The sequence below is a fragment of the Limanda limanda genome, chromosome 6 (genome assembly GCF_963576545.1).
Source record: "Limanda limanda chromosome 6, fLimLim1.1, whole genome shotgun sequence".
Lineage (NCBI taxonomy): Eukaryota > Metazoa > Chordata > Actinopteri > Pleuronectiformes > Pleuronectidae > Limanda > Limanda limanda.
This window is the reverse complement of record NC_083641.1, coordinates 24,932,060-24,957,639: the sequence shown is the minus strand read 5'-3', so window position 1 is coordinate 24,957,639 and position 25,580 is coordinate 24,932,060. Positions and strand designations below refer to the sequence as shown.

General features: G+C 40.9%; 1 protein-coding gene and 1 long non-coding RNA gene across 2 annotated transcripts in view; one reads left to right on the top strand and one right to left on the bottom strand.

Moving 5' to 3' along the window:
• gbe1b (glucan (1,4-alpha-), branching enzyme 1b) overlaps nucleotides 1–25,580 on the bottom strand; it is an 85,026-nt gene extending 59,446 nt beyond the window's left edge. The window contains exons 1-6 of the mRNA XM_061072437.1: nucleotides 25,384–25,580; nucleotides 11,813–11,982; nucleotides 8,373–8,488; nucleotides 6,014–6,139; nucleotides 4,915–5,050; nucleotides 1,903–1,993 (exon numbers count right to left, since the gene is read on the bottom strand). Coding sequence (XP_060928420.1) covers nucleotides 1,903–1,993; nucleotides 4,915–5,050; nucleotides 6,014–6,139; nucleotides 8,373–8,488; nucleotides 11,813–11,982; nucleotides 25,384–25,481 — 737 coding nt within the window. The 5' untranslated portion in view covers nucleotides 25,482–25,580. The remainder of the gene's footprint in view (nucleotides 1–1,902; nucleotides 1,994–4,914; nucleotides 5,051–6,013; nucleotides 6,140–8,372; nucleotides 8,489–11,812; nucleotides 11,983–25,383) is intronic.
• LOC133003380 (uncharacterized) lies at nucleotides 12,499–16,183 on the top strand. The gene is made up of 5 exons (XR_009678278.1): nucleotides 12,499–12,755; nucleotides 13,364–13,463; nucleotides 14,068–14,220; nucleotides 14,413–14,485; nucleotides 14,794–16,183. It is a non-coding gene; the product is annotated as an uncharacterized LOC133003380 (long non-coding RNA).

The window sequence follows — 25,580 nt, the reverse complement described above, 5'->3', positions numbered from 1 at the left end:
TCAGGCCCGGTTCTAACCCAGTTCATCACCAACATGTGACACATATTTAACAAGACATCCAGGTTCTCGTTTGAAAATCAACATCAACTGTCATCACAAAGGCAAAACCGTCCAAGCACACAAATAAAATGACAAGGACACACACAGGTGTTCAAGAACAAGCTTATGTAAACATTTCTTCTCCTCAACATAACTCTGCTCCTTAGCCAAACTCCTTATACCCCAAAAAGAAAAGTTCTCGATTGGGAAATTATATTTTCCTATGTATGTGCGTCCAAGTTTGAATTTTAACCAAACTTGGTAGGAATATTATTTGGGATGGTATCTCCACAGGATTAACTTTGAGAGCTGATCAATAAAGGGAAGTTGGTTATGCATCCCCTTTCACATGCTTTATATTTTCACTAAAACCCATCTGTGATTTATGATAAGATAAGATAATCCTTTATTAGTCCCACAATGGGGACATTTGCAATATTACAGCATCAAGAGTCAAAAATATGCATAAGTAAGAAATAATAAGTAACATGCAATACTTAAGTGTAAGGAAATATAAGCAGAAGACCATTAAACAGTTAATTATTTCCCAAACAGAACTTTCTTCTATCTATAGATGCATCGTGACCACACTGTCAAGAGGGCCTATGAGGATTTTGTAATTTGATAGCTATGAAACATCAACTTTGTGGAGCTTTATGGAGACACAGCAGACCACAGAGCATTTGTATGTATGGATACACACCTCCAAACACAAACAAACATACACACATCTCTGTGTGCGCACTTCTCATCTTGTCCAGTAACGACCGTCTGTCCTTCCAGATATCGTTTCATCAGCTTCCTCACAAACCAGGACACATAGCGGCAGTATTACCCGGCTTCCCGGTACTCAACCGCTCCGGTTTTAAATGACACCGGGGGATCAATCATGGGTGAAATTACACCATATACATTACACTTTGGGTTTATGCTCTACTCGGAGCAAGGAAGGAGGGATCTTTGGAAGGAGATAAATACTGTCCTCCTTTATCTAAAACTCCCTCCGCTGCCTGGATTAAAGGAAAATGTATTTATGGAGAGGTCTGGGTTTTTTTTTCTTTTTTTTACCGGTGTCAAACTCCCTAACCTTGATTTAAGGTGATGGAGTTGAGCAGGAAGTTACTCACTTTGTTCTCTTTCATGATGGAGGGAAGCGACTGCCAGATACATTCCTCAAAAACTATTTGCAGTTGTAGAAGCTGCAAATGGCTTCGACAACTATGTTAAGTGATGTAAATGACACCGGGAAATGAAAAGCAACAGAGAGAGAGCAACTGGTGTTGTTCTGCTCACAAACTGTGAGCTGAGAGGATTCATCGCGTTACATTTAGAAAAGAAAGACAAAAAGAAAATGTCATCTATCACAGAAATATTCATCTCATGATCCGGTCCTAAACTTCATGTGAAATGTGCACCTGATCTAAATCGGATGGTTTTACATGTTGTTCTTAAGTGTGCATGTCATAATAAATAATGCATTGTCCCTTCTAAGTCTATCTAATAATTCCAGAAATTTTAAGAACCGCTCATCGTATCCATTTGGACATACGATACATTCTATATCAATAAAAACAGGAAACCAGTTCTCTGTAGCATCGGCTTGGACTCATCAACGTTAGTGACGTCAATGCAGCTCATGCACAACAACAACAACAACTGATTCTCGAGTTCTGCAATCTGAGTTGAGCTTCACCGAACTTTTGAATCACCAGAAAGAATAAACAGACAGAAAGCTACAACCAAAATAGCCCAAATCGCCAAATAGATTAAACCTGGAAGATGAAAACATCGTCAATGATTCATATTTCTGACTTGAAGACTGTTGAAGCACTAAATAAATGGCACAAACAGAGAAATATGTACCTGGACGCAGCAAAGAAGCTGGTGACCTGATATCCGAAGCTTGCGTAGTAGGCGTGCTCCATGACGGCCATCAGCTGAATACAGTTGTAACCTGAACACAAAGGACACAGAGAGATAAAATCAGAGAGTAAAAACCTTATAGTATTTCAAAATCTCAATTTCACACGTTCCCTACCAGATAAAAAAGAATACATTCTCTAACTGATGTAAATACTTTAGATATTAGCTGTGGGTAAAGGACTAAATTATGTATGGTCAAAGAATCTGGGTGTGTTATATACTTTATGGATGGCAGAATGATGCAATGGCGCTTGACATCCTGGTGCCGTTTTATTATTAACATTACATCCTGTCTATTTGGATAGCCTCATTTCCTGCAATAACTGGAAGGGCCATTATGTTTGCATTATTTCTATTTAAATAATAATAGCTTCTTAAACAGCAGAACAAACAACAGTTAAAGATTTAAAGGACTCTGGCCACACAGGCTAGAATAAAAAGGATAAAGTGCATTTAGATTCACACACACTGCTTTCATTTAGAACCCTGTACTCATACGCTGGATTTGCATATTTCTATACAAAATGCACATTAATTTGGTGCAACATATTACAACCTGACTCTATTTGCCCTGTGACAGTCACACTGTGATGAGGATTTTGCTCCAGGCGCTTTCTTTCTGACACCAACGTTCTGGCATCTCAAAGACAAGCTGTGGCTACGAGGAAACACCGACTATCAGAGTCACCAGGTCGCGTGGAACATTTCAAAACAACCTGCGACAAAACGTCTCAGAGGAATATGAGAACAACAGCACTTTCTCCCTGTCGTGTGCAGAAGACTTATTTATTTGTATCAGAGGTTCTTTATGAACAAGAGAGACGGGTGGAAACAAGTTTGGCTTTTCAAGGAGTATGACAAAGCACTATGGTGAGAGGAAGTTTCCCCTTCTTATAGTATATATATATTTATATACATAGACCTATATATGTACCCTCCATAGTCTAGAAAATGAAATTGGCAAAGTCTGCCGTCACTAGAGACAGTGGAGTTTATCCTCCTGGAGATTCCCATCGTGCAGATTCCCTCAGCCGCTGCCGGTAGATTCTCTGACAGCGTTTACTCCTCGACTTTCCTCCCCCACTACACGGGATGACACGAGCAAGGAAGCTGCGTTTATCAGATTGCTCCCGGTTTGCTGTGCCAGTCATATCTGTGCCTTTTAATAATGTCACTGCAGCAGGGCCGTATTTAAATGCAAAATAATGCCACATCTCCCGCGAGCAGAACGGCAAACAAAGATAGGGCATCTGCTCAATAAGGTTACAGTCACATTTGAATTTATATCTGCGTAATGATTTGAGTTAAAATGGAAATTAAATCATGCACTGCAGTTAATGAGTAGGAAGACTTGGCCTGTGTGGAGACAAGATCATATGTTAAATACTTTCTTTTTTCCTTCAACAGGAAAAATAGATTTTATCTTTTCTTTTGTTGTTTCAGTTGAATTGTCTTTGTTTGATTAATTTTCATCACGGCAGAGTCTCGGTCAAGGTACCAGCCGAACAGTCACACTGACTCGGTCATTCATAACACTAACACTGAAATAAAATCACAATTACACTGAATGTTTTCTACTAATTTAAGAATTGATTCATTTCTTGAATTGCTGCCCAATCACTCTTGTGCTTGTCGCGTCATTTATCAAATAAAAATTGTGAAACGATTTCTTTCACCAAATCCCTTCGTCTGTTATATTAACTTCATACACATTAAATATTTGTTGTCAGTTACATCAATATTCCCAGTCACCTGATGAACATTAAACCTTTGCCAATGTTCATGTTTGTTTTTTGAGCAAAATAACACATAAACCCTTGGATGGATTACAACAACACTTGGTGGAATGGTGCATTGTGGGTAAGGAGGTTGGCAGATCCACTTTCTTTGACATTAAGAGAAAAGGATGTTTTTTGTCATTTTTACAAATTTCACAGAGAATAATTGATGAATCTTGGTGGAAACAATCAGATTAAACTAATTTGATGTGCTTTTTTTGTATTTAGTATGACTATATTTGGCCTCAGCAGAGATATGTGCTCTATGTGCACAAATGTAGTTGCTGTAGCTTATTTATTAGGCAGAAGGATCACACAGTTCTGTTAATTCTTCATGCAGCAAAACTCAGTGAACTGCTCTTATACACATATAATGAATTCTTTTATCAAAGTTGACTTGTATAAATATTCAAAAAGTTAATTATCTGAAAACTGTATAATTAAACTGAGAAGAGCTGCAACCGCCAGTAAAACAGCCCGCAGCCACATCATTCATATATATACTATATATACACATACATGCATGCATCTTAAAATATAAGAGATGCTTATATCATCTAACCCCGAGTACAAGTTTGTGTGATATTTCACTGAACAACACTAGTTGCAGGGAGTCGGCTTCTCTCCACTACTGGCAGCCTGAGTCCAGATCATGCAAATGGAAACAAGTCGTCTGTTTTGGAGCCATGACTGCAGAGTGGTGTGAACTGTGCTGTGGAGCCCTCTCTACAAAACACTGTCCAGTGGTCAGTGAGCCCCTCAGGTCAGTGAGCCCCTCAGGTCAGTGAGCCCCTCAGGTCCTGCCAGTAAACATGATGTTGACTTGCTGATGTGCCTTTGTGCAGAGGGAGGGTGACAGGTCCGCCGCTGACAAGGCTGCTGGTGCCACTGAAATCTGCTCGGCATGAGTGCTCAGTTACAGCCCAGTGTTGACAGAGATGGAACAGGACACTGACAGTAAAAAAAAAAAAAGCATCTCTCAGACCCCCCCTTAACTATTGTTTTTCCAAATAATCCGATTTGAGGCATATACAGACACCACCCGGATACTTTCCCTCTGACAGAGAAGAGATGGAGAGAATCGCGGCGGGATGATTGCTGCTTTTACTCGACAGACCGGAGAAGCCCAACAAAATAAGAGCCAGGCGGGCGGTAATGAGGTCTGACGTCTCACCCAGGTCTTTTATCCGCGGCAGCACGTTGGTGGTGAAGTTGGTGTACGAGGCGATCTTTGCCTCCGGGGAAGCGATGCCCACGTGGGCCTCGTACGTCCTCAGGCTCGCTGGCTTCTTGGGCCGAGGGTGGATTTGCTGGTGAACAGAAACAATCAGTAAGTTGATTTTTCTTCCTAAAAGATGCTAAACATTACAGCACACAGAGTTATTCTGAACCATCAGGTCTCTGCACCAATATCTCACCACAGCACGGTCGTTCTGCACGTTAAATATTGAAACGTCCGTGATTCACTCTGTCTGAGTTACACAACGGGAGAGGGGTTTTGTTATATAAATTTCCTAATGGCTGCCCCACCAGGCGTCGGGAGCCCACTATCTTCACTACACGATTGCCACTTGAAAATAAAGCGAATATACGAGAGCTCCTCTAATTAAAACGGTGCCGAATAACAAGCCATAAAGAAAAGCGAGGGGGTCTTAAACAGCTTCTCATTGTTTTGCTCGTGCACACTTGTGCCGAGGATGTGGAATAGATCCTCTCGAATCAGCGGCATCAAGAAGACACTTGAAGAGCGGCCACAACTCGGTTCAGACTTGAGGACGTGAAGATGATTTCAAACATGTTTCCCTCTGCAAGAAATCAAAACTGTGACGAGAACGAGGGACACTTTTTTTAAAAAGTCTTGCATGTTTACTTATTAACATACTAATGTGTATTTTTGACATCTCATCTTGTGATTTTTACAGTAAATCCTAATTGTTTTCACTGAAATAACATCCTGATGTTTCCAAAAGGACCTCATTTCATCCCATCTCATTTCAAACTTCAATTTAATCTTTCCTGAAAACCCCCGAACTGATGCAACAAGACACAGATCCCCTCCGTTTAAACTAAACAAGGTTTTCCTGTGATATTGACAGCTCGGAAAACGCAAAAAGAAATAAACCAATCTCTCTATGACTCACTGTGCTGCAGTGGTGTTTTTCAAATCCGATTTAACCCAGACATTTTTTAACCCATTTCAATATAAAAACAGACAAATAAATCTCAAAGAATTAATAGATCGAATAAATATCGAAAAAGTGAAAACCACGTACAATGTAAGGGTTCGGGGGGTCCCAGTGAACCCAGTCGTAGATGATGGATTTCTCCTCCCTGTTCACATATTTTGCCCATGGTGAGATCCGGTACAGCCGCTCGCCGTCCTTAGTGTGAACTACCACCTGGGAAAATAAGACAAATGAGTTGTATGTTATAGGAAGGGCACTTAGAGAGTGACAGTCATTCAAAAGACACTTAAGGTACTTTACACAGGCTGAGAGGAAGAGGACAAAGGATACAGGTTGCAAAAATAAGGTTAAAACATTCAGAAATCCCTCCGTCTTGAGAAGGCCAGGATGCAAATTGAATTAAAATAAAGAAAATGCTGCAAAGATGAAAACATTATTGAAAAGGAACGGGTGGAAACGTTTGACAGAGATAACACTCATCTGGCTTTTAAAAGCTCTGAGCAACACAGCGAACAGGTTTCAAGGTTCTCTGTGACGCCTCTCCCTCCATGTTTGCCATTTCAACATTTGTTTACGTCCTCCAGCCATGAAATGCTTACAGAGAAACCGTGCTGTTGCTCCCAATCCATTATACAGGAGAGATGGTGCAGATTGTTCGAGCGATAAACATTTTTCAATGTGTCGACATAAAAAAAAAAAAAAAAAAACTACAAAAAACAGGCAGCTCCTTCCTCTCCAATGCAGCGGCTGTAAAACTTTTACACAGGAGGGATCTCGGGGGGGCACTGAAGACATAATATGGTGAAGAGGACAAAACGCTGCAGTATTGACTCGAAAACCTGTTGTGGGCGAATCTGGATTCAATGGTAATTATGTTTCGTTTTTCTTATTTTGCTAAGGGGGCAGCTTTATCATTGGGTTTAATGCAGCCACTTACTGGCCCCTGCTCGAGAGGGGATTTGAGCCAGAGAGCAATTTAGAGAAACAGGAAATCTAAATCATTATCCGTTTTTTTGGTCCTCTCATCTATTATGTCTGCACTGGAAGGGGGTCAAATAAGCAAAGTTTGAAAAATCGTACGCGCCACGTCGCTTTGCCTCCATCGGTTAAATAAGAAAGGAGAAGGCCAGCGTGAGAGTTTGAGAAACCCACCGAGGAATCGATCCGGTCGAGTTATCCCCAGTATGTGTTCGCCCTGTTTGGTCTGCCTGCAGAAACCGGCATTAGAACTCAGCTAATTCTGGCCGCTGTTGTGAAGTAATGACTGTTCCAATGCCACCTGCCTGCGAGCCTTTGGCCAGACCCCCCTGTGGGGTTTTTTCATTATGCCCGGGCCACCTGGGGGTTAGCTGCCTGGCCCCCCCCTTATGACATGCTTCACAGTTTATAGGATTAGGAAAAAGATAGTTGGATAAATGGACTGGCATAAAGCCTGACAGAGCCGAGGTCCTTCAGACAAATTGGCCATCATCAGGTGCATTAAAGAAAGAAATCTGACTTGCTGGAGCGGCCGAGGGACAAACAACTCGGAGCCAAGCAATTTGCAAGAAGTTAGTCGTGGGGACGGTAAAACGTGGGCAGTCGATCACTTCGATAACGCTCGCCACCTTCAAAGTCGTGCACACTTGCAGCCGTGAGATCTTGCGGTGAACACTGTACCTACAAGAGCACATTGATTGTGTAAGGGGACAAACTGGGCTCGGGAACAAAAGGGGGGCTGGACGGACAAGCTGCTCTACATGGGAGCGATTGTGTCCGAGCTTGTGCTTCCACCAGGGAGTGCTGTGGAACGAATTCTAAAAGGGGGGGGCTCACGGCAAGACGGCCAATCACAGGCAGCAGGGGGGTGGTTGCACAAGGAGAGGCCAGGTGCCAGCGTTTCCATCTGCTTCTTATCGTCCTCAGACTGACCTCCGCTGACAATGGGAGCTGGGCAGCCTGTCTAGGGCGGGTGAGCGTGCCAGCGATGACCCGGACGGAAGGAGGGAGGCCGTTCCTCGCCTGGCGTCTCATGTCAGGATTATTTCTCCTCCGCGCTGTTTGCTTGGAAGACAATGCAAAATCTGTCTTTTGCATTTTATCCCTGATGAATTATTTACAAGAGCTAAAAAAAACAAATCATCTCCGCCCACTGTGGGCCGCACCAGCCCTGAGGGACACCTGCCACCGATGGGAGTGGAAACAAAAAGGGATCAGTCGGGCTCCTCAGGTGGATCTGGCCTCCGCTGTGCAGGCTGTGTACAAACAGTAATCTCCCTTCTGTGCGCCGCGAGGATGACATGTTGTTGACGGCGACACGCCAGGTTTTCGCTTGGTTCATGAGACACCACACATGACAGGCAATCTCCCTCGCACATTACGGTGACACGTTCCCCGTGCCGGCGCCCCGGCAACACGCCAGCGACTGCCGGAGTGGAAATAGGCATGGAGACGTCCAGCTCTCTACCTTGAGTCTGGTGTTGTGATCCACAGCTGGAGACTTGTCCGGTTTTGGCGGCAGAATCAGTTCCCACTTTCCAAATTCCTTCTTGGTGTAGGAATGGGAGAATTTGTCCCAGTCATCTGAAGAGGATTGAAAAAACACATCAAATGAAATGGGTTAGAACTCGGATCTGAACGGTTCTGGTTCCCTGCGCCCTGATCAAAGAAAGGAGGACGATCATATGACAAAATCTAAATCAGTACATAAATCCCACTCTCACATAACTTAATTATTCTACTTTGTTCCATTTTCATTTCTTCATACGTTTGCATTTACACTTTATATTTTAAATTGTTGTATTTCATTCTCTCCTCCCTAATATATATTGTGTTTCTTTAATCTGGAGCAAGATGGCACATTCATTTCCTTTAGGATCAATAAAGTCTCATCTTTTTTTAGGAAGTGACTACAGACCTAACTATGCATCATTTTAGATATCATATGTTATTTTTATTCATGTTTTTTTTTTAGGCTCTGCAATTTGCTGGTAACCAGTCTAGGATGCACCCTGCGTCTCTTATCTCACCAATATCCACTGGGATTGGCTCCAGCTTCCCCATGACCCTCAAAGAATAAGCGGTAAAGAGAATGAATAGATAAAAAACATAAAGATAAGAAATCTTCGCTTCAAAACAACCAATAGGCTGAACTTACAATGAATTTGTAGACAAATGAGACGTAAATATTTTTTTGACCTAAAACCTGTATATGCAGAGTTGACATGTTTATAGGTATAGATAATAGATTAATGTTCTATAGGTTCAACACCTCTTAATTGCCAGAAATAATTAAATTCATCCACCAGGGCTTTAATTATGTTTGAGTGCCAAGAAAACTGTTACTCCAGTGACATATCACCATTTCTCTACGTGCTAACAACAGTTTGCAGATGAGACTCGCCCACGGTGGCTTTTGCTCTATTTCAATATCCCCATGTGGTCGCCGAGCCTCTTTATTTCCCTGACTTCTCCACTCGCTCTTCACACAATTTCTTCCTCTGTGCTCGTCTCCTCTAAATTCTCTTACATAATTCGTCCTTGTTGTTTTTTTTCGTACTCTGCACCGCTTCTCCCGCTTCCTGTGACTTTTGCAGGCAAGCGAGAATAAAGCAGCAGGCTCAGTGATCTCAAAAAAGCAAAACTGATAAAATACCACTTCACTGCTCATTGAATTATATCTGCCAGTGAACAACGGAGAGGCGTTACGTTCATAACCTGCTGATGGCACATTACCAGCTGCCGTTGACTGGCAGGAATATATTACGACTCAGAACATTTATTATAAAGTGACCACCGTGGCATGTCAATTTAGGGCTTTGTTTATACTCACTAATCCATATCTGCTTGTTATTCATGAACAAAAGAAAACAACGACGGGGTAGGAAATGAATCACGGATGATGCTCCAGAAGTGACCCGGCACGTTTCACAATTCCTATTTTATTCCACAATTTATTTCTCTTCCTTCGCTTAAACTCCTCTGGAAAAAAATGGAATTAAAAAGGTGCACCCAACCTGCATCATATTCATGAATACGGCCGTCTGGGCTGTTTCCACATTGACTCTGATATTGAAATCAAATAATATGACGGAGCGGTGTCAGAATATAATCTCTGGGGGAATAGAATGTTGGAATTGAGCGGCTGCCCCAAGGTCCCGGGAAGTGAATTTAAAAAAAAGGCACAGGCATGATATGGAAAGACGGAACAGCGGCAACAAAACAAGCAGAAAATATATTTTTTTAGGGACAATAAACAAAACGAGAAATCTCGGGTTTCGCAGCAGTATCAATCCAGGGATATTGCTTTTAGCATTTGCTTTTCCTTTATCATTATCTGCGGGGTGTCGGCTCTGAATAGCGGTGGCAGAGGTGAGTAGTGTTCCTGCCGTGGTCGGCATGACAAATGGTATTTGAGTTACCGGTCCATAATCACTCACCTTGTTATTTTCTTTTTTCCTATCACTATATTTTTGAATTTGTCCAATAAGAGTAATACACGGCTCCTGGCGTCTGTAATAGATCTCAGTGCATTAACAAATTTGATAAAGAGAAAAGGGCGGAAGAGAACAAAGAGAATGAATTGTTTTACCTTGTGTATCTATGTGATGGATGAAAGCAAGTCTCATTTAATCTTGTTAATGATGATAAAAATAAATAATTTTGCCGCACTTTCCAAAGCATTAAACCGAAAATAACACTCAGAAGACTATTAACCTGAAATCACTTTCAAAGTTGGCACCGGGGGGGATAGAGATTTCAGTGCAAATACAGAGGTTGCACTCTCTCCCCAACTTCGCAGGCGATGATGAAATAACCAGCTACTAAAATATTAACCAACTCTCCCACATTCAAAAGAACCCCCCTTAAGTATGCAAGTTTATCCCGTGTAATCAATATATTCTACACTTCCTACTCCCAGGTTGATTGGATCAAAAGGGTCGATGCCCTCGTACCACGATCCGCTGTGCCTCTTCTTAAGAGTCGGTCCTTTTGTGTTCAAGAGTGTAGGAATGTCAAATGTCTTATTAAGTTCACCATGGAGATACGCAACCTTTGTATTTGCACTGAAACTTCTTTTTTTCTCTCCGTTTCGACAGAGGATTTAACTTTATACTAAGGTGTCCATTTACTTTTTCATCCCCAAACTGGGATGTTAAGTTTAAGTCTGTGGTTTTTTTTGGTTTTGCAGAAAAACGCTAAAACTACTGAGCAGATTTCCATGACATTTTGTGGAGGAAGCCTTTCAATTTTGGTGTAAATCTTGATAAAAAATAAAAACTACCATGAATGTTTGCAATTTTGGTGCAGCTCCCCATAAAAATCCAGATCTGGTGAATTTAAAAGTGGTTTCATAAGGGGACTGTTGGGAGTTGGTGGAGGAATCAGCTCTACTGAGTTGTACTACTACTTTGATAACTTCTTCTTCATCTTCAGTCTTCTGCATGTTTCTTTAAAACATAAGATATCTGCTGCGTGATAAAGACATTTAAAACTCCTAAAGCTTGACCTTGAGGGGCTCAGGGTGCAAACTTCCGCCTGAGCCAACGTCCTATCTGGCCATGTTAAAGATAATGAAAAAAGAATCCTGGATTTCCGGGTTTATGTGCTTGGAAATGTCATGGATTATTCATTGGATCCTGCCCCACCCCTCCACAAAATGTCATGGAGTTCAGTTTTTGCGTAATCATAATGAAAAACAAGTAAACAGACGTGGCAATTATGTCAAAGCTCCAACTTCTAATTTCCGGTTGTTCACGTTCACATCAACACCTTTATCCACACAACAAGCAAGTGTGGATACAAATAAATGAGGAGCAGCACTCAAACTCACTTTGAGGGAAACAACCTGGGTATCACACTGGTGCTGTATTGTTCGGGAGCCGACACTTCTCTTCGGCTACTTACTGAATTCGCCGGTGAGGAAGAGGGCCTCTGCAGCCGGAGCCCACTCGGTGAAGGACAGGCTGTTGTCCGGCTGCCGCTGCACACCGAAGGTCTTGTAGCTGCGAGTGAACTGGTCAAAGCCTCCCTCCGCCTCCTCCAGCTGGAACAGCTTCTTCTGGAGCAGCTCATACCTTCAAACCACAGGAAACACACACACACACACACACACACACACACACACACACACACACACACACACACACACACACACACACACACACACACACACACACACACACACACACACACAGACACCTGAATGAACAGACTGGATAACTGAGGTGTTACATATCATTTCTCAGTGAGGATGAATATGTTTCAATTACTTTGCACTGTTTGAAGTGATACATTTGTGCGTGTGTGTGTGTGTGTATCTTTGTGTGAGTGTGTCCAGGTATTACTCATGTTGTGGGGACTCTGTTTATACAGGTCAACATTATGTAAATCAATATATTTTAAGGGGAAGATTAAGATAAGGTTAGTTTAAGGTTAGGTCTAGGTTAAGTTTATGTTACAGTTAGGTTAGGTAAAGGTTAATCAATGTAAGTGTGTGTGTGTGTGTGTGTGTGTGTCCGCTCTGCTTCTACACTCTTAACCCGGATTTTATTTGAACTAAACTTGTTTAGTGGTCATAACTTATAATGTCTAGTTTCGTGAAAACAGTATGTCATTACTTAATCAAATGAGTTGTTTGCACTATTCACCTGAAACACACAACGTTACTAATGATGTTAAGCAGAGCTGACTTAGAATGTTGCTTTTCTGTAAGAAAGGGGAGGGGCCTATTTGAATTTCTGCTCGGTGGCATGTTGGGACATGCCTGCAGGGCCCGGTGTGAGGAGTCTGGCTGCTGCTGCTTCACGAGTGATATTCGACGGTGTCAAAGCCTAAACCAAGTGGAACGGTAAATATAATTTTCAGTAGCTTTCCTGGATATGTTACTACAAAAGAAAAACGGTCCAGTGACCATACAAGCTAAAGTTAACTTGTGTCAATGTGATTTTCTGTCGGCTCATAGATAGCTGCCGACCACAAAGCTTCAGCATTCATTTGAAAACCTTTTTTTTTCTTCTTTTGTATTAAGCAGCGTTTATTAATCCTACACCAAGTGGAATGGCGAGTGTTTAATTGAACAATCTGTGGATATCTCTGGGAACAGTGACCTAAAGGCTTTGTGTTAGTGAGGGGCATTATGATTGCACGTGCTTGTGGCTAACGCTAGCTATTTTCTGTTCATAACCATATTTATTCAAAATGCGTTTATGTTACTGCAACTAAGATGTTAGGCTGACGTTTTTTAATTTTCTCTTTGTTGTGAAAATGCAGTGGAACTGTAAGTACTGTGATTTTATATCTGAGAAAAGGGGTCACCTTTTAAAACATTACAGGTTAAAACATGGGAGCTACACCAGAACTGTAGCATTCCCTTGCTTACACCAATAATGTTTGTGCTAATTGAATTCCATAAATGCTCTTAAGGTATACTTATCTAAGATTCACCCAAATGCACAGGAGGCACACATGTGTGAAACTGCCCAACTGACCTTTCGACTCTGAACCTGACATAAGCACGATAATGGAACGCTGGCCTGCTCTATTCACAGAAGACCAGGTATGTTCACCCATTATCTTCTCACCACTACGTCGAATGGAGGGGTGGGTGAAGTGTTTGAGTCTACAAAATACTAAAAAGCAACCAAAACCAATACAAGTGAAGTAACTTGTGACCACTTCTTCAGAAGTAATAAAACGGCAGAAAAAACATAACATGCCTCCATTCTGCTTCCATCAGTGGTGTCATCTGAGTGTCACCAAGCCCTGACATTCATATTCGTCTCGAAATGGCATCATTTACACCAAGTTTTTAGCCTAAATGTCCTCTGATATCCTCCTCTGGAGTCTGTTCACCCTAGCACACTCCACACAAGCTCTCACCCTAGGCTGCGCAGTAACATAGCTTCTTCAGGTAGTGGACATTTAGGGCAAAAACTTGGTGTAAATTACGCCGTTTCGAGTTGAATTTGAATGTGACAGTGGGAGTGGGCTTGGTGACACTCAGATGACTCCACACAAGCAGTATGGAGGCATGTTATGTTTTTCTGTTTAATTACATCTGAAGAAGTGGTCACAAGTTACTTCACTTGCATTGTTTTTGTCTGAAAGCTTGTAAAAACTTTAAATGATACATTTTTTTAATGTAACTTTGTATTTTTCAGATCTACATGAAGTACAGTAGGATTGTGGGCAAGAACCTCAAAAAAGAATTCTTTGAGGGCATCGATCGGCACAGTCCTTGTCTCGTTGAAATATTTTGATGTAAGAGAGGGATCATTGGGCAGCAGTTGATTCAGCTATCACAAGAGACCAAGGTTGGTCCATACCCATCCTGTATTTGCATTGTTTTCACACCTTATGTAATTTTCCAAAAAAGTTGTACTTTATTAATTGTGCAGTACAATCCAAATTGTGCTTGGTTATTTGGGCACTCCCATACAAACCATTAATTTCCTGTCATTGCATCCACAGTATCTAACTCTTGTTGTCATATTACTCTCCAAAAGACTACAGATCCAACAGATATTCGTACAATGATGCTCAGAGGCCTTCTCCAATGACTTGTTCAAAGCTTGCTTTGTAAGTAACCTCTTTCTTTATCAAAGAGTATATAACATTGTGAATGTGTCATGTTGATCTTTTATCAATTATTTGTTAAAGGGACTCATTATCTACTCACCACTATACCGTAGGGGTGGGTGAAGTATTTGAGCCCAAAAAACTGCTTTTTTTTTGTGATGTGTTTGTTAATTTACTCCTTTAATCATGACCAATTCAACCCTCCCTCATGTTTCGCAATATCCCATGACTAGGCTACATTGCTAAACGTTACTAATGCTTATTTAATGACAGAGATGTCTTTGTGCTCTTATGTTTGTCTCCTTAAGGACTCATGATGATTCCTACCAACACATCGACATTAGGATCCTTCTTGTTGAGCAGTCAACAAGAAGATGCTGCATCTCTATCCAGCATCTTTGAAGATAATCATTGAGGGAAAAGTGGTGATGGTTAACATTGAAGACCTGCTGAGGGCTGTTTGTCTTCTATTGGGACTTGCATACGCACTTAACCTCAACTACCCCAAGTCGATGAAGCACAGATTCCAGTTCATTCAACAGGTACTTCTATCGTTGGGCCAGAGTGCGCTAAAACCAAGGTTGCAAACACTGAAAAATGTAATGATCTTAAGTGAAGGTCAATGTGGTTTTAGGTCAGTTAATACAAGATGGTTTAAAAAAGGCCATGCACCCACAAAAACTCCAAATCCACAATTTGCTTTGCCCTTTCTACATGACTGTATCTGTAAAAATAATTCTGTGGGTATATTTCTGACTAGTTTTCTTACGAACACAAATGAATTTGTTAGCACTCGATGTATAACATGTATACATGTATATAAAGTTTTGGTCTCATATGGACAAATCCACAAGCTTGGTGTCTGGCTACACGGGAATAGCACATAACAAAACGTTTTTTGTTTATTTGTATTATGCAAGAATTTATCTAAGTTTAATGAAAGACAGGAATTTCCAGCCATGTGTGTTCCATGGTACAATATGTGTTGTGGTGTATGCTCAGGACTGAATATTGTGTTCACCAGATTTGAAAATTGACACGGTTTATCTGTCCTTCTCCAGTCAGTTTAAGTTTTAGAGGCTTGTAGCCAGTTTATATGTCCAGTTTTTTATACATACATCAGATATTGTTATATGCTGTGTGTTATAATCCCTTTCCAAACAAATTTTTATTTAGTTTATTCAAGCTATTTGAGTGATTGTCATAAGTGGTTTATTTGCCTTAGTTTCTAACAGTACTACTAGCAACAGTGGAAGAGGCCGATTACGTTTTATTTGTGGTTGTTCTAAAAGGTAGACAAAAGTCAAAAATGTCAACACTGAATCAGTGTTTATTACTTTGTATTATGTTAAAACTGATATAAGTAAAAAAAGAGAGAGGGGAAAGGAATTTTCAGCCACTTGTATTGTACGGTGCAAGATATAGAGGCATATGTTTGACTGCATTTTCTACTCAGTTGATTTTTTACAATCTCTTAAACAGTGTTAAATTGTTGTTTCCAGTTTAAATTCACTGATGTATGGGTCATAATGTTTACAAGGATTTAGCAGATATTGTTATACAGTACGTCTATGTTCCTTCACCAAACAAAGTGTTACAGGCAGTTTTTTTTGTGTCTGTTTATACTTGTCTTAAAAGTATTACTGTTATATAACATTTTAAATGTTTTTTCAAGAATAAAATACATTGGAGCATTTATATGTATTGTTTAATGTCTTACTTTTCATTTGATTTTGTTTAAACAATGCATTTTGCAAACTCAAAATATGATTACATTAAACTTAAAGACATCTCTTACATTAACAAATGATTTTAAGTACAGTTAAATAATGTTGTAGTTGTTATTACTTAAACAAGTTAGTTTGTTTAACTTAAAATTATAATTTCAATTCACTTAGACTTTCTAGTAGAATTAATTTATGTTAACTAATGATTTTGAGTTCAGATTACTAATGTATACTCAAATATGTGGACTAAATCAACTAAGGTTTTTATGTTAATACAACTTAACTTGTTTAGTTTTTACCTTATGTAAAAACTTAAACGGTTTAAGGCAACGGGTTTCCTCACCTTTTTCAAGTAATGTCAACTTATTCGGGTTAAGAGTGTACTTCAAATCAGTATTTTCCTCCATTTCCCAGAATGCCTTTTGACAACGCTCTCAAAAACATCATTTGCATTTCTCCGGCTTTCTCTCTACATTCAAGTGCAGATACAGTGAATCAAGCATTTGAGGATTCAATTGACGCCAAACCTAAAGCTAACTGTTAATTCTTAGTTAAATTATCGAATAATATATGAATTTTTAATGTGCACTACTCATACAGTATAACAGTTTTCATTTAAAAACATGTTAACACCACAATTTCATTCCCAACTAGCGACCTCTGTCCTCAAAAGGAAGAATAATAGAGTTGAAATTATAGTTATATACACACAACATATCACAAAACAACGACTCATCAAATTGAAATTACTGGTGGAGAAGATACTGATCAGTAATTACCAGTATTACCGGAAAAAGCCGCCTCTCTATTCTGCCTCTCTCTCTACAGTGTTATCACTTATTGCTTATTGACAACTAATCTTAAGGATACAGCAGCGGAAGCAATTTTCAAAATCACCGGTCACACTGGAACGTCGTTCAAACGCAAACAATCAATTTAACTGAGTCTTTAATTATTTCCAATTATTTTTGTGCAATTAATGGTTTTAAATTTAGACCGTTCATTAACCTTTTACAGTGGATTTGTCCTTTAAGGCGGAAGTAGGAACTAGTATGATTAATAAAAAGTATTTCGTTGAAAACGAATGAATGGAAATAGGCAGTGAGCTACGATAACATCGATATTATACATTGTAAACGACCACTTTAATGATAACATCGCTTCTTGTCATAGATTTCAATATTCTTTACAACAAATGTTAACAAAACGTTCTGAAATCCTTATCCGTATCTTTCGGACGAATTCAATTATTTTAGAATGTTCCATTTCATTTTGTTTTTACTCTTTTCTTAGCTGTAACATTTTCATTCTTATGTTTGTGCTCTAATTTTGTCTAGTGTTGCCAATTTCCTATTGACAGTGCTATATACAATAGTTATCATAAGTATTATATATTATTATTGTTGTTATTAATTTGAATATAACAAATTATACTCAAACTCTCTGTGCCTTCACATTCTGAGTAACAAAAGTTTTAATACATGCATATTGTATGTATGTGTTTTGAATTTGAAAAATACACTTTTACCACTTTTCTCAAAATATTGAAGCACAGGCAAAGCCGTCGTGCCGGTGCGTTATCTCAACGTTCCCATGCTAACGCTATCTTAATGTTCCGATGCTAACGCTATCTTAATGTTCCCATGCTAACGCTATCTCTCTGAGGTCCGAACCTCAGGATGCAGACCTGCCTCGCTCCCTCAAGAAAGTGTGACTACAGGCATATCCGGAGAGATAAACCTCTGTCCGTTACCTGCGGCTGGGAAGGATGGACTAACTACTTTGCCATTTATCTCACTTAAGTTCCTGCAGCCAGCTGGTGTCCGTATCAGATCCCCCCCCGGTACAGAAAGCCTCTTTCAGCCAGCTGAGTTAAGTGCACTCTCTCCCCTATAGCCCCGGAGCCAAGCTCAGACTGGCCTGTGAATGCCCTGGGGCTGGTGATGATGGGCTGAAGTAACAGCGCCATTTCTCAGCAGCTGCTCCCTGTGTCGGGCGAGGTGGATTCAGACGGCGCTCGCCAAACATAAACCTTTAAAGTCCCGACAAATGCCGCCACATGACTCCTTTCGCCACTTTGATGCCACGTCGAGGATCTGCTGAAAGGAATGAGGGACAAAGGGAGGATTCATTTAAAAAGGCAGAGCTGCACTGCCGGCGTATTAATAAGCATGAGAGTCATGCCTATGATTCTAACAAATGAGTTCCGGGTGGGCGGGAGGAAACCAAGAGCCAAAAAATCCCGTATGGATGCAGCGTTCACCTCTTGTGTCTGTTTGCACTCGAGGAAGCAAAAATCAGCCGCACATCACAAATGAATTGTGCCTGTGAAGACACAGTTCATTTCGGAAAGTCATTAACGCAGTTGAAAGCAAGAAGCAAAATCAAAAAACTTTCATTTATTTCCCTGTTATTGATAGTCAGACGTCTGTCTCCACTGTGTCTCCCTCTCTCTCTCTCTCTCTCTCTCTCTCTCTTTTATCCTCACACTGATGCCACATCCACTTTTTACAACAGTACCCAGCAGGAGTCCACACACGGTATCCATGGGCAACATGTGGCCGTCAAACCCTCACCCATCAAGCTGAAAGGAGCAGAGCCTCAGACTGTGACCATTTCATAACATATGGCAAACCTCTTTTTTTTTCTCCTCCGCCAGCAGCAGCAGCCCTGAATTCTTAATAAAGTCAAGTCAATGTTAGAGGAGCCGAGTTGGGGAGTTGTGTTAAACTAGGACACAAAGGGTCGAGAAAGATGCATTTTGGAGCTGCAACAATGCAGCAGGAATAAAATTCATCTCACTGTTATAGGTTGTTGTGCAAAGTTATCAGGAGGAGTGTGATTAAAATATAGAGTCCGGCTCGGGCCGACATTTTCTGTCCAAACCCCGACTTAGTCAGAGAGAAAATTGTCCGAGCCCAATGTTTTCCCCATTTAAAGTTACGTACATTCTAGTTATTAGTATTGATGCACTTTAGTCAGGATTATATCAGGGCTTGTACAAAATTCTGCAGCCATGGTTTCAACAGGAAAAGGGCAAAGAGATCACATAACTCTTTACACTGGCTTCCCGTATCACTGAGGATTGACTTTAAGATTATTTCACTTGTTTTAAAGTCTCTTATGGTGCAGCACCCTCACACACTTCTGATTGTTTATGCGAGTATGTTCCAAGCCGTTCCCTCAGGTCTTCTATTTGCTCGCTAAATATACCAAAAGTGAACTATAAAAAGTGAAAGGCAGCAGCTTTACTCCCACCACACATCAGACAAGCTACTTCTGTTGATGGTGTTAAGAAACAACACAAGATTTATATCTAGGATTGTTGCTTTTAATTCACTTTATTAAACATTGCATCTATTTTATATTTGTTTTTCTTTACCTTCATGCTTTTAGTTCTGTTTCAATGCTAACTTATTGATATATCTTATTTCAGGTCTTTGATTTTATTGTAAAGCACCCTGAGCTGCATTTTATTGTAAATACTGATGTTATTAATATTATAACTATTATTATTAATATTATTATTATAAGAAGGCCCAACCAACATGTGCAAACCCAACCTGATCCCAGATATCATTTCAAAACTTGAAAGTAGAAGTCACCGAAGTCCGAATTTTAAAAGGCGTACATTTAGGAGCTGTAAAAACTTTTTTAAGTGGAGTTCCTCCGTGGGATGTGAGAATCAATTGTTCCTGACACGACAAAGAATTCAACTGCTCTCAAATCGACACGCATTTCCCAAAAGTAAGTTGAATAAATAAACACAGGAGTTGATAAATTGCTTGTTTACACACCCAGAAGACATAGAGCACCACAATCATTCATTTGTCCGGCAGAAAAAAGGTGATGTCCAATAAACACTCCCCTTTTAATTCTGTTCAGGTCTCCATCGTAACTTAAAAGTGATGATTCTCATAGTTAGAAAATAAGACTATTTCATATGATATCTCTAAAATGAAATAAAGTTAGAGTTTGAGTCTTGATTGTGGTCCACGGTTTTAAAATTCTCCCCACAGCTCAGCTCGGCTCTGTACCTTGTTCATAGACTCACTGTTAGACAATGCGGTGTCTAAATTTAGCCCGAGCGTTCAGGTCTGTTGTGTTGCGTGTGACTGATGGTGACAGCTGAAGCACAGAGGTGTCAGGACAGCCTGCATCAGCCGGGAGAAACACAAGTAGAAAGTGGAAGCGCCGCCAGCCAGTCGAGTCGCAGGAAATAAGGTCACATTCTCCACTTCTGCTCCGTGACGTCACAGGGAAGTCGACATCAGACTTGGGTATGGATATTTACTGGATATAAAACTTTCATCACTTTATCATTTCATCCAATTAGACTGATTTGACTTCATCCTTGAGTCTGAGTGGACATTTGTGCCAGTTGCAGTTAAATTCCCTCCACCAGGTCGTTTCTGATATAGCACACAAAAATTTGACGGACTTGTGGTCGCAGTGAACTTGACCTTTGAACAAAACTCCGATCAGGTCATGCTTGAGTTCAAGTGAGTATTTGTGTCATATTTAATGACAGTTCTTGAGATATGGCCTTGAAAAGAATGGGACGGACGTAAAAAGCACAGACATCATGAAACCATAATGTTCACCACGTGTAGAAAGTAAAGCCTGACCAATGAAACCAATATGGGCCTTTCACAGATATGTATCAGCCTCTATGTTTGCAGATATGTGCATTACATTTTAATGTTAAAGTATAATGTTTATTTTCTTAATTCAAGTTCTATATATTGAGATTTTTGTTTTAAGCTATAGTTATTTATAAATAAGACGTTTACAGCTGAAATGTAAAGTATCAAACCTCAGTTATATTTCATTTTAGGAATCCTTGCCATATTCTTTTCAGACATATATCGGGTGATATATCTGTTTCGTATATTCGAACATTGCCCTAAAGTCCCCTTGACTCAGACGTCTCAGTGTCCTGATCTCAGTTCGCCTCCAGGGCTTCAACGCAGCCCAGGAGCAAGGTGACTTTCAATTATTGTCATTTAATTCCCGTCTTTGACTAAGTGCAGCAATGAAGCTGGAGTGAGACCTGAACATTTGCAGAGAGGTTGATTGATGAAGGCGAAACTCCCCCGGCTTGAACTTCGTCCCTTTGTTGACCCTCAAGCTAAAACAACTGCTGCCTTAAGAATAAAAAAGGTGTATAAAAAACCTGTTCATTATAATTCAACAGGCAGTTTCAGACATTTAATCCAGTCACTCTAATAATTCCAATGGAACCGCCCGCTGCCTTTTCACTACTTATCTTTAATTCCTGTTTTTGAGCTCATTAATCTTCAGTCAGAGCACACGCACTGGTAGTTATCTCTTCAGAGTCGATAATCAGTTTTTGCCTAAAATATATATTGCATCACCGTCACAAGCACAAGACTCAGGCTTACTGCGCTTTTTCACTTTGAAATGAGCTGTGATGACATACTGAAATGCAAAAAAAAAATTAAAAATAAGAACTTTGCCATAATCCCAAAGCTCCCTTCCTTCATTCGGTCCAATTTAAGAGATACTCGGTGCCACGAGCCTCACACTCCTCGTAGCACTTCCTGCTAAATTGTGCAACAGGAAGGGGGGGGGGAGTGAAGTGTGTCAACAGAGCACTGCTCACTGGGGGTGTAACCCCGCGTGCGGCATCAACGGTTGTTTTCACAATCAATCTGAAACAAACATCCTGGTAGGAATAAAATAAGAGCGGCCTGCAGCCACGGAATAGTAAATCAGAGCCGGAGCTTTGGAAAATGTGTCGTCTGTCCACACCGGCTGGATCTGACACCAAGCAAAGTTCAACAAGCCCGAGATGTGGGCAGCGGTGAGCCGTGACATGGCGGTGAAATCTAAAGAGTCACTCTGGGTGGTCATAGGTCTCCTGATAAGCCGGCTGAATTCGTAGAACTGTGCGGCTCAGTGGGGGGGGGGGCTCAGCGTGACACCGCAGCCCGAGAAGGTTCTCGATTTATAAACCCTGTGTTCACGATATGGTGTTTGGACGCCGAGCCTGAGAACAACGGGGGTTTGCCGAGATTTAACCTTCACACAGCAGCGATCCTATATGTTAAAAAATAATTTACCTGTACCTTTCATCAGCGGGACGGGCGTTTGAGACGCGTCTGCAGCTCGGTGAAGCCTGGCAATCCCAAGCTGTGTCTGTGATGGAGCTGACACGCTCATCTCTCTGCCCGGCTAGAGCTCAGCACGCATGTTTCAAATACAAGGCAGGTGGTCTCCTTACCTGCCACGTTAGAGACGGCATCATACCCGCTAATGAAAATGGATAAAACTATATGGCCCCTAAGCAGAGTTTTAAGGCCTGATTTTGGGCACAAGCCAACAGTGAGCAGGCAGCACTGCAGCAATGTGAGCAGGAGATGATTACCACTGTCACACTGTAAGTAAAATACATTACACTTCTTTAAATCCAACAGGTAGAGCTAATGTGACATGAGGTCGGGAATGGAGCTGAGGAATGAGACTCATTGTGAGCCAGATGTTCTTCCACCCGGAATCAGTTTATAAATGATGATGATTTCAGCCTTGTGTTATTATTACATATGATATGCTCCTCAGTCACGGTGGAGCAGAAAATCTCTTTATTCTAATACAATCTGTTTTTATGTGTTTAAAAGCTATTTATAGATACAAGTAGCAAACAATCATATTTGAGTGTTGACTTATACAGAAGGTTTGGACACATGATGGTTATTTTCAGGTACTGCACTGATTTGAACCCATTTATAATTTTTCAACTGCCTTCAAATATTTATATTTATGTATAATATAATACGTCAATTTAATTAATATTCTAATAAAAGGTTTTGTATGTTTTGTCTCTCCTGCATAAACGCAATCCTGGTATATGAATATGTTTGGCAAGTTTTCATGGTCTGTATATAAAGATAAAAAATGAAGCAGAATCATTTTGCAAAAAAGTGAAAAGGATAAATCCAAAGGTTATAAACAAAGTTATAATCTGAAGATGGATTCTGGTTTATCTTGTACCTATGTGTCTCTGACTGAAAACAATATAAGCGTCATAGATTGGCGTTAAAACATCTTCCAGTGAACCACCAGCGCTGGAAGTATTATTAATCAAAACCTTTTGCTTTGGTTTGTCCATTTCTGTCATTAACTCATGACCCAATTAAGAAGATGCCGCATGCAAACATATTCTAGTCTGATAATAAAATCTTGGAATCTTCTATGTGTTGCTTGACACCATCAACCAGCACAGCTTTGGCAGCTGCAGTAAAATGTGATTGGAATTCCTGCTGGAAATAATCCACAATAAATGCACCAGCCCACACACACACACACACACTGCACAATCACCACTACCACACATACAGTGTCAGCTACTTAAGACTTCCACCCTAATAATTAATTTGTACGGTGGCCAAATGGAGGCTGAAGGAGAAAATCGTGCAGCATACGAGTTCTGCATGAAGTCAATTAATGTCTGAGGGGTCATTTCCTTTTTGCAAAGCCTGCCACAATGAGAGAAGCAAACCAATCAGCTGCTAGTCCAGTCGGAAGCGTCCATATCTGGGTTTTCAAAACACAACTCTGATCAATTGACAGCTTCAAAAAGCTCACACAGGACAACAAACTGGTCTTCGAAAGGCACACAACAACATGTAAATAAAGAATTTGTGATCATATTCTTATCATATTCTTGTGTACACAATCAAGCCAATAGTTTTCATAAACCTGGCTATGTAAACATTTTCGGCTAAGCCTTAACCCAAATAAGGTCATACTCGGAATAAGCAAAAATCTAATTAAGACATTCTGACCTCAGTCGCTTTATGTAGACATATAGATGCATAACGTGCATAATGTTTGAAATCACCAATTCACTTAAAACTGCACTGTTTCGCCAAATAAGTGCATTCACAACCCAGGTGTCACATTTCGATCACTGGAGCAGAATCAACCCTGTGTCTATCTGCAGAGTCATGGAGTGAATCCCATTGGACCATGACTGTGGACTATAGTGGATCCCATCTTGATGCTGGATCATGATCTTGCTGGCTGCTGACCATAGACTATAATGCAGGAGGACTGCTTGATATAGTATTGAAGTTATCCTTCAAAATGTTTACCCTCATCAATGCTGCTAAAAACTTGAATCCCAATGAAGGTTTTCCTACACTTGACATCTATTGCACTTCTGTCCGACCTGGGAGACAGATCCTCACGTGTCTCTCTGAGGTTTCTATGTATTTTTACCTGTTAAAAGGGTTTTTTGTAGTTTTTCCTTACTCTTGCTGAGGGTTAAGGACAGAGGATGTCACACCATGTTAAAGCCCTATGAGACGAATTGTGATTTGTGAATATGGGCTATACAAATAAAATTTGATTGATTGATTGATTAGAGACTAGAGACAGATGTTAACAGGCTGTGAATCTTTTTAACAAATGGAAAAGGGGCTTTAATGCCAGACAGGTACAAAAGCAGCCAATCATTAGCCACGTCGTATTTCAACAAATAAGATATTAAATAAGTGTTCCAGAAGCAATTGACCAACCATTCCATTTAATACAATTTTTAAAATTTTAAATAACTGATGCTTCCATTGCAACCCGTCTGGGGAGGAAAGAAAAATCATTTAAATATAAAACCAATCACGGAGGAGCCAGGTCCTGCACAAGGGAAACTCTGCTGCTGATGATGCACCAGACTCTCACTGCAGGACCAGCAGATAGCGTGACGAGGGGCCGTGACGTCACGACGCAGCGCGCACGTCAGCACACCCGGAAACGCGTGCGTCCTCTGTCAACTGTCAAACAGGAGAAGTTGAGCAACAACGACTCGATACATTCTGTTACATTCACTGAGATTCCAGATACTTTGTTATTATCACAAACAGGCTGGAGAGAGAGAGAGAGAGAGGGGGGGGGAGGTGAGAGAGAGAGAGAACAGACAGGGGAGTGAGAAGAGGGAGGGAAGGTGTGGGGGGGAAAGGGAAAGGGACTCGACCTCTCCCCCCCCCCTTTAATGTCAAACCCGCTTGTTTAATCTGTTAAATTAAGTGTTTTTAAACGTGCATCACGCAGGAAGCCGGTCCCCCTCCTCCCTCGCCCCCCCCCACGGGGACGCACAAGCCATGACGCACAATCCGCTTCCCAGAGTTCCCAGTGTTCCCAGTGCTTTACCTCCGCTGGAAGTCCTTCTCGTAGGCTTTGAGCTGCGGATCCATTTGGAGAAGGCAGCTGAACTCGGGGATCGAAACATGATCCTCGCTTTCTGCCATCGCGTCCCCCCCACCGCCCACCTCCACACCCCCTCTAGACAGAACCAGTCGAGCACGGAGCTGCCGATGCGGGGTCCTCTTGGACAATGGATGGCACAG